General features: G+C 39.9%; 1 protein-coding gene across 1 annotated transcript in view; it reads right to left on the bottom strand.

Annotated features, from left to right (window-relative positions):
* adgrv1 (adhesion G protein-coupled receptor V1) overlaps positions 1–11,571 on the bottom strand; it is a 123,864-nt gene extending 112,293 nt beyond the window's left edge. Inside the window, exons 1-14 of the mRNA XM_080309073.1 lie at positions 11,118–11,571; positions 10,253–10,402; positions 7,814–7,909; positions 7,222–7,326; positions 6,805–6,918; positions 6,370–6,600; positions 5,885–6,222; positions 4,918–5,188; positions 3,513–3,839; positions 2,860–3,036; positions 2,469–2,692; positions 1,203–1,329; positions 389–574; positions 26–206 (exon numbers count right to left, since the gene is read on the bottom strand). Coding sequence (XP_080165199.1) covers positions 26–206; positions 389–574; positions 1,203–1,329; positions 2,469–2,692; positions 2,860–3,036; positions 3,513–3,839; positions 4,918–5,188; positions 5,885–6,222; positions 6,370–6,600; positions 6,805–6,918; positions 7,222–7,326; positions 7,814–7,909; positions 10,253–10,402; positions 11,118–11,303 — 2,713 coding nt within the window. The 5' untranslated portion in view covers positions 11,304–11,571. The remainder of the gene's footprint in view (positions 1–25; positions 207–388; positions 575–1,202; positions 1,330–2,468; positions 2,693–2,859; positions 3,037–3,512; positions 3,840–4,917; positions 5,189–5,884; positions 6,223–6,369; positions 6,601–6,804; positions 6,919–7,221; positions 7,327–7,813; positions 7,910–10,252; positions 10,403–11,117) is intronic.
* Positions 11,572–12,401: the final 830 nt, after the last annotated feature.

Genomic DNA, 12,401 nt, shown 5'->3' with positions numbered 1-12,401 from the left:
CTAAAGGACTGCTACTTCAAGTTACCCTGGTGCGTCTCGTCTCCTTTGCTCTCATTGATGGCCACTGTCAGTCCCGACTGGCTGAACTCAATGACTCCGTAGGGGTCATCGTTTTTCCGAACGGTGATGTTGACCTCCCGGTGGTTGCCAAGACGACTAGGTGGAGTGCTGTGGCTGCTAAGTACCACAGAAAAAGTCTCGTCCAGCTGTACCCACACACATAACAAAATAAACAAATACAGTAATCACACTGAAAAAGTTTTAAAACATTAACTTCATAGCTTATTAAATGTGAAAGTAGGAAGGATAATGCATTTGAATTACACTGCAGCACTGTGTAAAATGCAGAAAATAAATAAGTAAATATTAATATCTTGCCATTTCTTACCTCTGGCACCCCATCAGGCCGTGCCACCAGCGCCACCACCACCTCTCTCTCTCCGGGTTTAAACTCCAGAATGCCCGTAGCACCGTAGAATTCATTGTTGCCCGAGGGCATAACAGCATATCGTATCAGCTGTTTCAGAAGCTGTCCCTGGGCTCTGACCACGTGCAGTTCAACCGCCTCACCCTCCTAGGTTAGAAGAGACAAGCTTCAGAGCAAAGAAGCTAAGAATATATTCAGTTGAACCTTTAAGTCAATTTTAACTCATTTTTCAAAAATACATTTTCACAGCAACCATTCTGAAATTATTATTATTATTACTGTTATTACTGTTATTATTATTATAAAGGTTGTATTCAGGTAGAGACCTTTACTTAATGAAATCAGCAACACCTGCATTTGACTACTATTTCATGGTAATAAAGCTGCTACAAAATATTAGCTATTTCTAACGTCACAATGCACAGAAAAAAGCTAAATTATGAAGGCAAAACTTGGACTCTACATGTGTAACACACATTAGGGAATTATTTCAAAGTCCTATCACTAAGTTACAGTAATTGTCAGTTATTGTGAGTCAGTCGTGAGTCAAAAAACACCTAAACTGACCAGTAAATTCTAAAAATTGTCAAGCGTAGCTATACCAATTTTGACTCAAAAAAGCAAAATAATAACAAACAGATTTGAAATTTATAAGCAGTAAGAGGTCTTTGACTGAATGTGCAACAGTTTGGGCCACATCCAAGGTCAAATACTACACATACTAATGGAAATAAACCCTATTTCTTTTTGGGGCAGCTTTAAAACTGTGGCTTACATTGATAACCCATGGACCTCTGGATAACGGGGAGAACTCAAAGACTCCCCCCGGATCGTCATTCTCCATGATGATAATCTCTCGGCTGGTGAAGCCGGCTTTCAGGATCTGATTTTCAACGTTACTCCTGAGACGTGCACACAGAAATGCATATATAAGCACATACACTATTATTATTATTATAACTAAACACAAAAGAACAAGAAAAAAAGACATGCCATTACATCCTCTTTAATGAGGAATTGTGGAGCTGCATTAACATGGAGCTGCTTTAGGGCAGGTATGTGTCAGTTTCATGCTGAGTATAGCTCTGAAATGTCTGCTTATTGTACTTTTGCTATGTTGTGTGTTTACGTAAAACGTGCAACAATAATAACAATGACTAAGTAGCTTAACTTAAACTTCTCAAAGCATTCTTTGTATTGTGTGATGCTCATTCATTATTGACTCTATATGCTGAAGCCCCGCTGTTTAGCCCACTTTTAATAACAATGTCAATCAACTGCCTGCCTGCCTCTTTATTGCTCAGCAGGGGAGTAAGTATATGTGTATGTGCTGGGAAAATTGAACCCAAGCAAGCATAACATAATGGGAATAACAAAGACACGACAGGATGAAGCACTCAAAACAGTCACAGTCAAGGCACTGCATGCATACAAACACTTGCATCTTTAAATGGTACATAATCAAGTCTGGTTAAATTAGTGCAAGAACATATAAAGAAGATTCTCAATTTTCTTCCAACAATCCTTTTCTTTTGGAATTACGTTTTTTCACACCATCACAAAATCCCCCACCGTGTCCCAGACCCCCTCATCCCCACATTGACCAAAGACCTCCAGAAAGCCTGAAGTAGGCCCTTCTGTGAAAAACAAAGACGTGATTCACGCCACACAAAAGCCCCAGGTTCACTCCACTCTCCACTTACCCAAAGTACACTATAAAGCGTGCAGTCTCCACCCTGCAGGGGACGAGTGGGAGGGAGAGAAAGCTGTCGTTCTCATCCAAATGTAGACTAACAGATTAACCCCCAATAAACATGCATCGCAAAACAAGCTAAGGAAGAACGGGAAGAATCAGGACCTAGTCAGCCCCTCCTTTCCTATTGGACTCAAGTGGTGCATAAGCTGACTTTAAACCATTACAGATAACCTCAAAAAGTGAATGTATTATAGTTATTGCATGCCAAGACGGATTTGATAATGACTAAAATAAACACTTAAAATAAATATAACGATGAATGTCAATTAACTTTAATGGCCCTACCTATCGAGAGTGAGTAGTAAGGTCTCGTTGACTTCTGGGATGTTGTCAGCCAGGATAGTGAAATTGATGGAGGCATCGCTCTGCCCAGAGACGAAGATGACAGAACCACCAAAAGGTTTCAGGTCATTAGCAGTAACATCCCCACGATTGGCTCCAGTTGGCTTAAGACTCCAGAACACTTCAGCCCGACCGTCCGTCCCATCACGCCGCAGAGGGAGGCTGACCTACGACAATTATCAGAATCAGCCTCTTACACTTAGACACAGTCTGTATAAATTATTCACACTCCGAACATTGTTGTTTCTTTTTTCACTGAATGTTTATGAAGCACTGAACTATGAAAGCGAACAAAGGCAAGCTTCACAAAACTGATAGTCTTTGTATATCTTACTGTGCTGGTATTGCTGTCCTCTGGTTCATAAACCACCACTGTGGTGTTGCTTGTAAAGCCAATTTCCCCATTTGCAATGTCAGGGGTGACAGTCAAGGTCAGGTTTAGCGATCCTCCAAACCTTGGGCTGTTTGACGGAATTGAGGGACTTATGTCGATCAGTTCCAGTGTATTCAACTACAAAAAATAGAACAGAAAAATAGAAGGCTAGATACATATTCATCAGACAGAAAAGAACAAATTACACTCAAATACGACTGTATTGTCAGTTTGTAGGTTGCATTGAAAGACCTGTTGATGCTCCCCTCAGTCTATGTATATTTGTACACATATGTGTTTGTATTGAAGCTGAAAGTGTGTGAAGTAATTAAGCATCTACAGAATGTGAAGAAGGCTTTTCTAGTACTTTTTTGCCAGCTTTAAGGGTTAGGTGATGTTGTTAGTTTGGACAGCTGGGTAAATCCCATAGCAACATGCCAGATTTGAGTGCCAATGTAAAACCATTCACACATCCAAATGAGGCACTTAAACCTTGAATAGTACCAATTTGGCCAGAGGTACAGACAGAAACAGAAGGAATGCATTTGGTGATGTGAATGTGAAACGTCGCAGCTGAATTACAACTTAAATTACCTTGTTTCCAGTGGTATTACCTGTATTAAGAAATGAGCTCCATTCTGCAGAAAGGCATCATTCCTGATCGGCAGTATGATGTGGACCATCCGCTGACGGGCAAAAACCACATTAATGGTCCCGCTAACATTCAGGACGTGGTCACGGGCCCGTGCTGGGTCTATGGGACCCGCAGGAATGTAGAGGGCACCGAAGGCCATAGACACGTTACCCAGTGTACCACCACTCCGCAGAAAATTCAGAGACAGGAAACGGCCCTCAGGTTGGCTCTGGATGTTCTGCTCTTTGGCTGGGTCAAACCGAAAAAGGCCGTAGACATCGTCACTGTCCTGAATGTAGAAAACCATCTGAGGAAATTGTGGGAGAAAAAAAATTGCAAAGAAGAAGGAGACATATGGAACATTTTGAATGATGAAGGAATGATGTCTTTTAGAAAACACAAATTGCCCCTCTATTCATAGTTTCACTGCTAACAAGGGTTGTACAGTCCCCGTATGGAGCGAGCTAACAGGTCTCAAATAATAGCAATGAAGCCTGGGTGTACCATCAATTACAGTGAAGGATTTTGTGGAGTATCCTGTTTTTATGTTACTAAGATTGTATCTTGATCATAAAAAAGAGAGGTGAGGAACAGAGAGAGTGAAGAAAATAAGCAAGACTGAGAGTAGTAAAACAGAGCCCTGAGCTAACTTTAGCAGGGGCATCCTCTTTAATTAAGTGTGCTAAGACTGTTAAGAGTAGTTTCCACGAGCATTAAACTGTGGTTCAGTCATGGAACCTATACTTGTCAGATGCACTGTTTGGCACGCTCACTGATTTAAAGCACAGTGTGATGTGCATATTTCCGTTTTTGGAATGTGATACAGGATCTGCAACTTCACTGACAGCAGTCATGAACTTTCTTTTATATTTGTTTGCTTATGCATCGAGAAAATTCTTCTGAGCAAACTTGTTCTGCACACATGGCAAACAGGCCCTATAGTCCCATCTAATGCCTTGAACATAAACAAGTCTTGGATCTGCCCACTGCTTTCACATGTAGCCAAGAGGCTTGGACAAAGATGGAAGCAATAAAAACTTGTCACCATTTCATCCGTGCTTAAAAAACCCCCCCACAGAAACACCCCACTCAGAGTGTGCCGCCTGTTTCGACTTTGTTTTGATTCAGCCACATTAAGGGAACACCCACAGAGCAAAGTTACACACTAAGGGGTCGACTTTTGCAGCATGTGCCAAGTTTGCCACTGTGCCTTACAGTAGGTCACACACATGCAAAACACATGCAACATGCGTTCCCTAACAAGTGCAGCTAATTTTTTCTTACATACCCCAACATAATCCTAATAAATAATAATATAAATAATCCATAATCCTAAAAAATTTAATTAATTCATTGATTTGAAAAAATACGTCTTTTAAACTCACCTCCATGGGTTCATCAACCTCAGCATTTCCAGTTACTGTACTAGGCAGCAATTTGAAAACGAAGGCCTCTGCTTCTTCAGGTTGATCATCAGCTACAATGTTTATTGGAATAATAACAGTCTTGTCACCGGCAGCAAATCTTACTTGCCCCACCTCAGGCCTCAAATCATCTGACACTGGTGAACGATCACTGGAGTTTCTGCTGATGGACCAGTTGGCAGACACTTCACCATAGCTGCCTCCGATTCTTACAATAACGATGCCATCATATCTGGAGGAGTGATAATCTTGGATGTAAATGGTTGATTTTATTTTTACATTAGCGTTTAGATTTAGCTAGCATGTAACACAAGAGGAGTTAGATCACGGATGTCAAACATAAGGCCCGGGGACCAGAATCAGCACAATCTGCCCCACTGGATAGATTTGGAAATTCTAGAGGAGGGCATAGACGTTCAGACTTTTAAATGTATTTTAAAACATTTTACAGCTTTTCCTACTGATAAAGATCTACTTCATTGCCATTCATGCTACACAAGATTAACTAAGTGATTAATAAACAATTTAATAACAAAAAGGTGTTTTTTCAAAATTTACTATAGAAATTTATTTTGTTTTTCTACAATGGGACCAGAAAAACTGGATATTTTCTGTGAATTAACAGAAGCTACCAGATTTCTTTTCTGTAATTTTACACATGCATTTCTTAAAAAGATTTTCTTACAGCACTATTCATATATGTATCATGAAAAATCTAAGACATACTGCTGAAACCGCAGTTATTTTCTTATATTAAGCTATCTTAGGGATTAAATTCGTAGTTTAACTTCTTTACACTTCAATGGTCCAGCCCACTTAAGGTCAGAGTGGGCTGTTTTTGGCCCTCGATATAAGATGAGTTTGACATCCCTGATTTAGATTATACAACAAATTTTATAGTACCCATTTATAGAGAAAACAATGCTACCTCTGTGTCAGATCTTCATTGATGCTGATTGGCTGAACCAGTGCACTGCTGCTGATTGAGAGGACACCATGAGGTTTGTCATTGGGCTCGATGGTCACCTGCACAGAGTTAGGCGATACCAGCACAGCATCTCCTCTGATCGTGTCCTCCAGGAGGACCAGATGGAAGGACTCTGCAAGTTCTGGCACATTATCATCACTGATGTTGAACAGCAGGCTAGCTTTATAGACAAATGGAGGGAATGTAACTCTTCTGACTGGCTGTAGATCGAAGAAATCCACAGCTGGTGTGGCACTGCCCAGGCCTTCACCACTCACCACCATGTAATCTACAGAAACCTAAAGACAGTAGAGTCCAGATGTTTCATACAAATTAGACAAATGCTCTCTGTTTTCTCTACATATAAGTTGTTGATTGTGTGTATATGAGTGCTTTTGCAGTAAAAGACTATGTAAACATGAAAAACTAGGTTTAAAGAACACAACCTCAGTGTCAACAGAGCCAATGAGTGGTCCATCCTCAGTCAATCGACCTCTGGTCACATTGAGGGCAATGACTGCCGCAGACTCTGGTACTGCCATGACAGTGTGGGAGAACCGCAGAGGGCTGTCATTACGCAGGATTCTCAGCCGAACACTGCTGGCGTTGGGCTTGAGGAGAGCTCCCCCTGCTACACCAGTTAGTCTTACTGAAAACACTTCATCATCCTCTGGGACCTGGTACACAGAGAAAGCAAAACACATACCATTCAAAACTCTAAACATGTATGTAGCAAAAAAGATGAGGAAAAATGCTGTACACTTTATTTTACAGTTAAAAGAATTTCAAAACTTCAAACTTTTGCCAGTGCAGTAAAAAAATTTATAGAGACAGATTTTTAAGAAACTTAATTGGTCCAGTGTAATCAATCAGTTCAATACCTGGTCATCCCGAATAAGTACAGTGAAGTGCACTACAGCCTGGCCTACAGGAATAGTGATGTTTCCACTGTCGGGACTGAGATCCTCACTGGCAGGGTTGGGACCATCAGCGATCTATGAAGACAGGAAGGAGAATAACCCCAGTGATATTCCTACTTTGACAATCCATGAGCTCAAAATGAATGTGAATTTATCCTTACTATGAAACACAAAGCAGTTGCATTATTTATTAAACATAGATGTTGCTCATTGTATCTAAATAATCTAAACTCTTGAATCCACAAGTGTCTTTAAGGCAGTGGGATTAATTTATAAAAGCATCTAACAAGCTACATGCAACACTGATTTGTTAGACACTGTTAGTTCTTGAAACACAAAAGTCCCTTAGGTATGCTAATATTATTCACATGATCTCACCTCAAAATTTACAGTCACAGTACCGTATGTTCCCTTTTCTCTAATTAGAGTTAAAGGCACGTAACGGTTCCCTCCTCTGGGTTCATCAACTATGATCTCCTCAGTCTGAGATAAAAAGAAAGAAAACATCAAAACAGAACTTTAATCAGCTTACATTCTACTTCATTCATTGACAATTAGAACCATCCAAATTAAGAATAAATGGAAATGTAACATTTGCAGCAGCAAACAAAAACAGGTAATACATTTCATTTGAACTGAACCCCAATCTGGCAGTGGAAGCGAGCAAAATGCCTCTTTACACATGTAACAAGATAACCAAGAGAACATTTACATTTAATTTAAATTATTGTATTTAATTTTGAGATATCCATACTCTTTTTTTTCTGTATTATATATATATATATTGTTTTATTTTATTTTTTTTAAGATACTTGTCGTTATTTTTATTAGCAAACAAGTAATTTATTAAGTCACTGTATTTAAAGTGCTTAAATCCTTTGGTTTCCAGTTTTTTTTTTTTACGTTTTTTTAAGTTTGTAAATTGGTGAACCAGCAAAGACAGGATGAAGGTGGATGGAAAGTTTCTTACTGAGTTGAAGGCAATTATTCCAAAGGCGTTATCATTGGACAGTATGGTGATGGTTGCCTTTTTTGGTGTCCCCACTGTAACACCATTTGAGGAACTCTGAAAAGTCAGGAGAATAGAAATGTTTAGATAAAGCAAAGATTATAGCGTATTTATATTAACACTCCTTTATCTTCCCCCCCTACCAAAGGTAATCCTGATCCTCATGTGGACAGCCAGACCGACTGCCTTATCTACGGGCTACACTACATTCCTGTGTTCCCACCGAGAAGCACTGGTGAGAGGGCACAAAGACAGGAAGTACTGGTTTCAGACCAGTTGATTTGTCAGGTTAGCTCTCTGCAGGAAACCTTTTCAGGATTTGTACCCTTCTCTCTGATTCAGTGCTAGACCAGAAAGACTTAACATCCCAGCAGGCCTAAAATCACACCATGAGTTACCAGGGCTTACGCCTAAGTGTTTACTGATGATCTGCAAGGTTTTATTTTTTTCCAAGACAGGATTCAAAAGAAAACAACAACAACAACACACTTTTACATGGTGTTTCCAGGGTTTCCATTAGTGAGCTTAAATATGTTTTTACAAGACCCAACAGTTCTGACATCCACCAAAACTTCAAAATTCCCTTTACAACTTTCAAACATCTGGATATGCACTCACTGCAGGTATTTTGGAAAATGACCAACTATATTACATTCTTGTCATAGTATTATAAACAGAAACACACATTTCTCCACTAAAGCATGTGTTATATCTCTTTAAGTTTTCTCAGCCAAACAAAGTGCATTTGAAACTTCTTATCAAAACCACTACATGTTTCGGTCTCCACATGTAAAGGTGAGCGCAAGCCAAGGCAAAAAAATAAAATAAAAAAAACAATAAAAAAAACTACTTAAGCCTCTTGCATTCGTCTCTTGGGGCTTTTTTAGACTCTAACATTCTTTCTGATGCTGAGCCCTTGTAGCACGTCAGCTCACAGACAACAAATCCACACGCACTTATGTGGACACACTCATGTAAAGAAAAAAATCACTTTAGAAACTTTGAAAAACAACACTGTTGAAAGTATGGCGCTGTAAATCAACCATGCCAAGTCTTTTATGCCATGATCCGCTATGTGTTTCTGTAATTTTGTGCTGTGCTGCTAGGCTGCACCTGCTCTGATCTGCAACGACTCAACACTGTTTCTGTAAAAACAAATCTTTTCCTGTCATAGTCAACCAGCAATGTAACAGATTTTATACACTGAAGCGTGATAATAACTATGGCCCTGATTTTCCCTTTATTTTCTTGTGTTTAATCCATGACACCTTTTGTGGCGCATACTTGTACTCCAGACATAACTCCAGTAAGCTGACAGGCTTATATTTGGCCAAAGCTTTGTCTCATTGTAGTGTAAATAGAAGGGCTAAAAGTGGTCGCCTCATTTGGTCTTTCACTCTAGTAGCAGGCTAAAAATTGAGTTTTGCTACCGAATGTTAACCAGAGGTCACAAAAGCGTCAAATCGAGAACGACTGATGTGAAGAAAGCCACTCTTGCTGACAGATGTTTAGAATTGTTGCTGTTCTCTTAATTTAGACTACAGTCTCACAATCTGGGGTGTTTCCCCTACAATTGCCTTAGGAGAGGGAGCCAAAAGGAAAAAAAACCCACATGGAATAAATGATCAATTAATGAATGAATGAATTAACTTATTTCAGCATATTTGTGTACACTCATTGCATTTCACAACAATGTAGGAATCTCTACTGTGCTTTGCTTCCATTGTTGCGTCTCTACCCTCAGCTTTACTGTGTGTGTGTGTGTGTGTGCGCGTGCGTGCGTGCGTGCGTGCGTGTGTGTGTGTGTGTGTGTGTGCGCGTGCGTGCGTGCATGTGTGTTAGTTTCACTCCCATACACAGAGAAAAGAAAAGGAAGGTAACTTTATGAGACAACTTGTTGTGTTAAACGGAATAAGAGTAGCCCAACAATAATAAATCCATCTAAAATGAAAGGGTATAACAATTCTTTTAGGATTTGTCTTTTTTTTTTTTTTAAAGAAAGCTGAGCCGACAGGGAAAAGCGGGATAGTCACCCCCACAACCAGCCAAACGCAGGGGATTCAAATGACCTTTATCTCTAAGTGAGGGACAAGATGGGCAGACAACAAGACCAGCCAAAGCCAGCCCATCAAGGATACATGAAACCATGGAGATAGTCTCTAGGCTTAAGTCATCCAGAACTGTGATGGCAATTGGTTTGAAAAAGATTTGTAATATGTACCATTTAAGATCATTTTCACATCTTTCACAAAATCTGACACTGACGTAGCCGTGCTTTTTAGGCAATGTGTTCGCCTTATTTTTCATCTTAGATTAATTAAGTAGCACACTGAAGCGCAGTACTGAGGGACGAGAAGAAAGTGACACACACCAACTCGCAGAGAAGCAATGGGCTCTCACCTGTAACATGAGGTTGAACGTAAACGTCTCATCGGCTTCAGGCAAGTCGTCATCTTTCACGGCAATAAAGATGGTCTTACTGGACTCACTGGACAGCAGGAAGGCTGCAGCATTAATGGCTTCAAAGTCCCCGGTGTCAACTCCCTCTAGCTGAATGAAACATGACAACACATTTTAACTTCACTTTTTTTCAGTTTACCTATATTTTTATATTCATGTCAAAGTGTGCCACTAGCATACTCCAGGCCTGAACTTGCAGGCTCAGTTCAGAAAATTCATTTATACTTGGACTTGCTTGAGCAAGAGTTTCCTGAGCATCTATTTCTGTTAGTTGCTGGATGGAAGTCTGACATTAAACGGTATTTTAACCAGCAATGCAGCTCTTGGTATAAAAATTAATGTAACAAGAAATATGGTAAAGATATCAAGAATCACAAAACAAAACCCTAAAACTACTCTTCATCGCACCGCCAGTTCGTATTTCCAGACACCAACTGTGAGCAGCTGACACTGGGCTACATGTAGACGATGTAAAGCCAAAATCCATTCATTTCCAACTGAGTTTCTGCTGACACAGTGGGACTTTTATATCATCAACGTTGTTTGTTATAGACAAAACAGTTACTGATTCTGAAGTTCACCTGATGTGAAGGTCAACTTTCCCAGAATAAGGACACTTATATGTTTAACTGTACAGACAGAACAGGCTAAATGATTCAACAGGCTGCAGAATTGTTCAGTAATTTTCACTCACTGCTGTGAACTGTTGTGAATTTCTATATTATTTGTAAGTTCACAGCACCAACAGTTGCTAACCTATGCACATATTAGAAACATATCACTAGATGATAGCTTCATATCCTACCAGAACCAAAGCTGTCACATTGACTGGGTCTCCCACTCTCTCTATGACCAGGCGGACCACAGCTGCGCTGCTCTCGTTGACAACAAAGTCAGTCTGCCCCAGGAACCGCAGCGTGGCCGACTCTGATGTAGTGCCAGGGATGGACAGAGCCAGAATCAACCCAGCTAGCAGGAAGGCAGGGAGCATTCCTGCCAGCACATGGAAGAAAATATTGAGAAAAATGCAGCAAATCAGATAAAATATGTGCAGTGAAAGAAATAAGAGTTTTACATGTAAAGAAGTTAATAATAATAATAATAATATAATACTTAATAACACACAAACATACTTCAGATTTAGTACATAATGCTGATATGTTCTCTACAGGACCAATTCTGAATAAACAATCATCACATCAAAATTTGTCATTACTGAGAAAGTGATTCACATATCGGGGAAACAATTATTTAGAATACACAAGTTTATTTAGATCAAAAATCCTTATTCATATACAAAAACAACTCTAAAAACAAATACAGAGTTTACAAAAATAAACCTATTTTTTACATTAAACATTACTGATGTTAAAATGTAAACATACACACATTACAACTGTTATGTGCTATAGGCAATACTGAATAGCCAGATGTTCAGAAGGCCTGCTGCCTTTTATAATGTGGAGCCTGGCAGGCTTTTTGGTCATTGTGGTCTGAATGATTCACAACAGTATCCCATAAGTCCAATGCCTGTTGTCCTCATGTTGTCATAACTGCTAAAGCAGTTGCATTTGAGTTTACAGTTCTTCACCACATGAATCAAAAGTCATGCCCTGCAATCCGTGCAATTCTGCATTACCACCTCTGTCTTTTCTCCCTCTCTCTAATTATTTTGCGACTCCCCTGCTTCCTCCAGCAATCCTCACATCTTAGTTTGTGTCCTCCACACCCCTCTGCTCTCCACTTCTCTCATCTTGTCATGTTTTCTCATCTCTCTTCTCTGTCACCCCCTGCTTAGCTCTCACACGCAGAATAATCCAGAAGCTGGATGGAGCTGCTGAGACAGTTGTCATGGTTCACAAAACAAAACAACACAGCATGACGCGTGGGGCGGAGCTAGCCTAAAGCCAGATTGTGTCCTCCTTGTTGCCTTTTACCCATCCCATTCATGATCTGCACCACACAGCCTGGCTAACAGTATGAACACGTAAGGTCTTTTAAAAAAATATTTGCTCTTAATTACAAGGTTGAAAAAGAACATCAGCAACTAGAGTGGATGAAGTCATGCTGTTTGGGTTCTTTTTTTTTC

This window comes from Astatotilapia calliptera, chromosome 12, assembly GCF_964374335.1.
Source record: "Astatotilapia calliptera chromosome 12, fAstCal68.1, whole genome shotgun sequence".
Classification (NCBI taxonomy): Eukaryota; Metazoa; Chordata; class Actinopteri; order Cichliformes; family Cichlidae; genus Astatotilapia; species Astatotilapia calliptera.
Note: the sequence above shows the minus strand (reverse complement) of the source record. Positions and strands in the feature narration are given on the sequence as shown.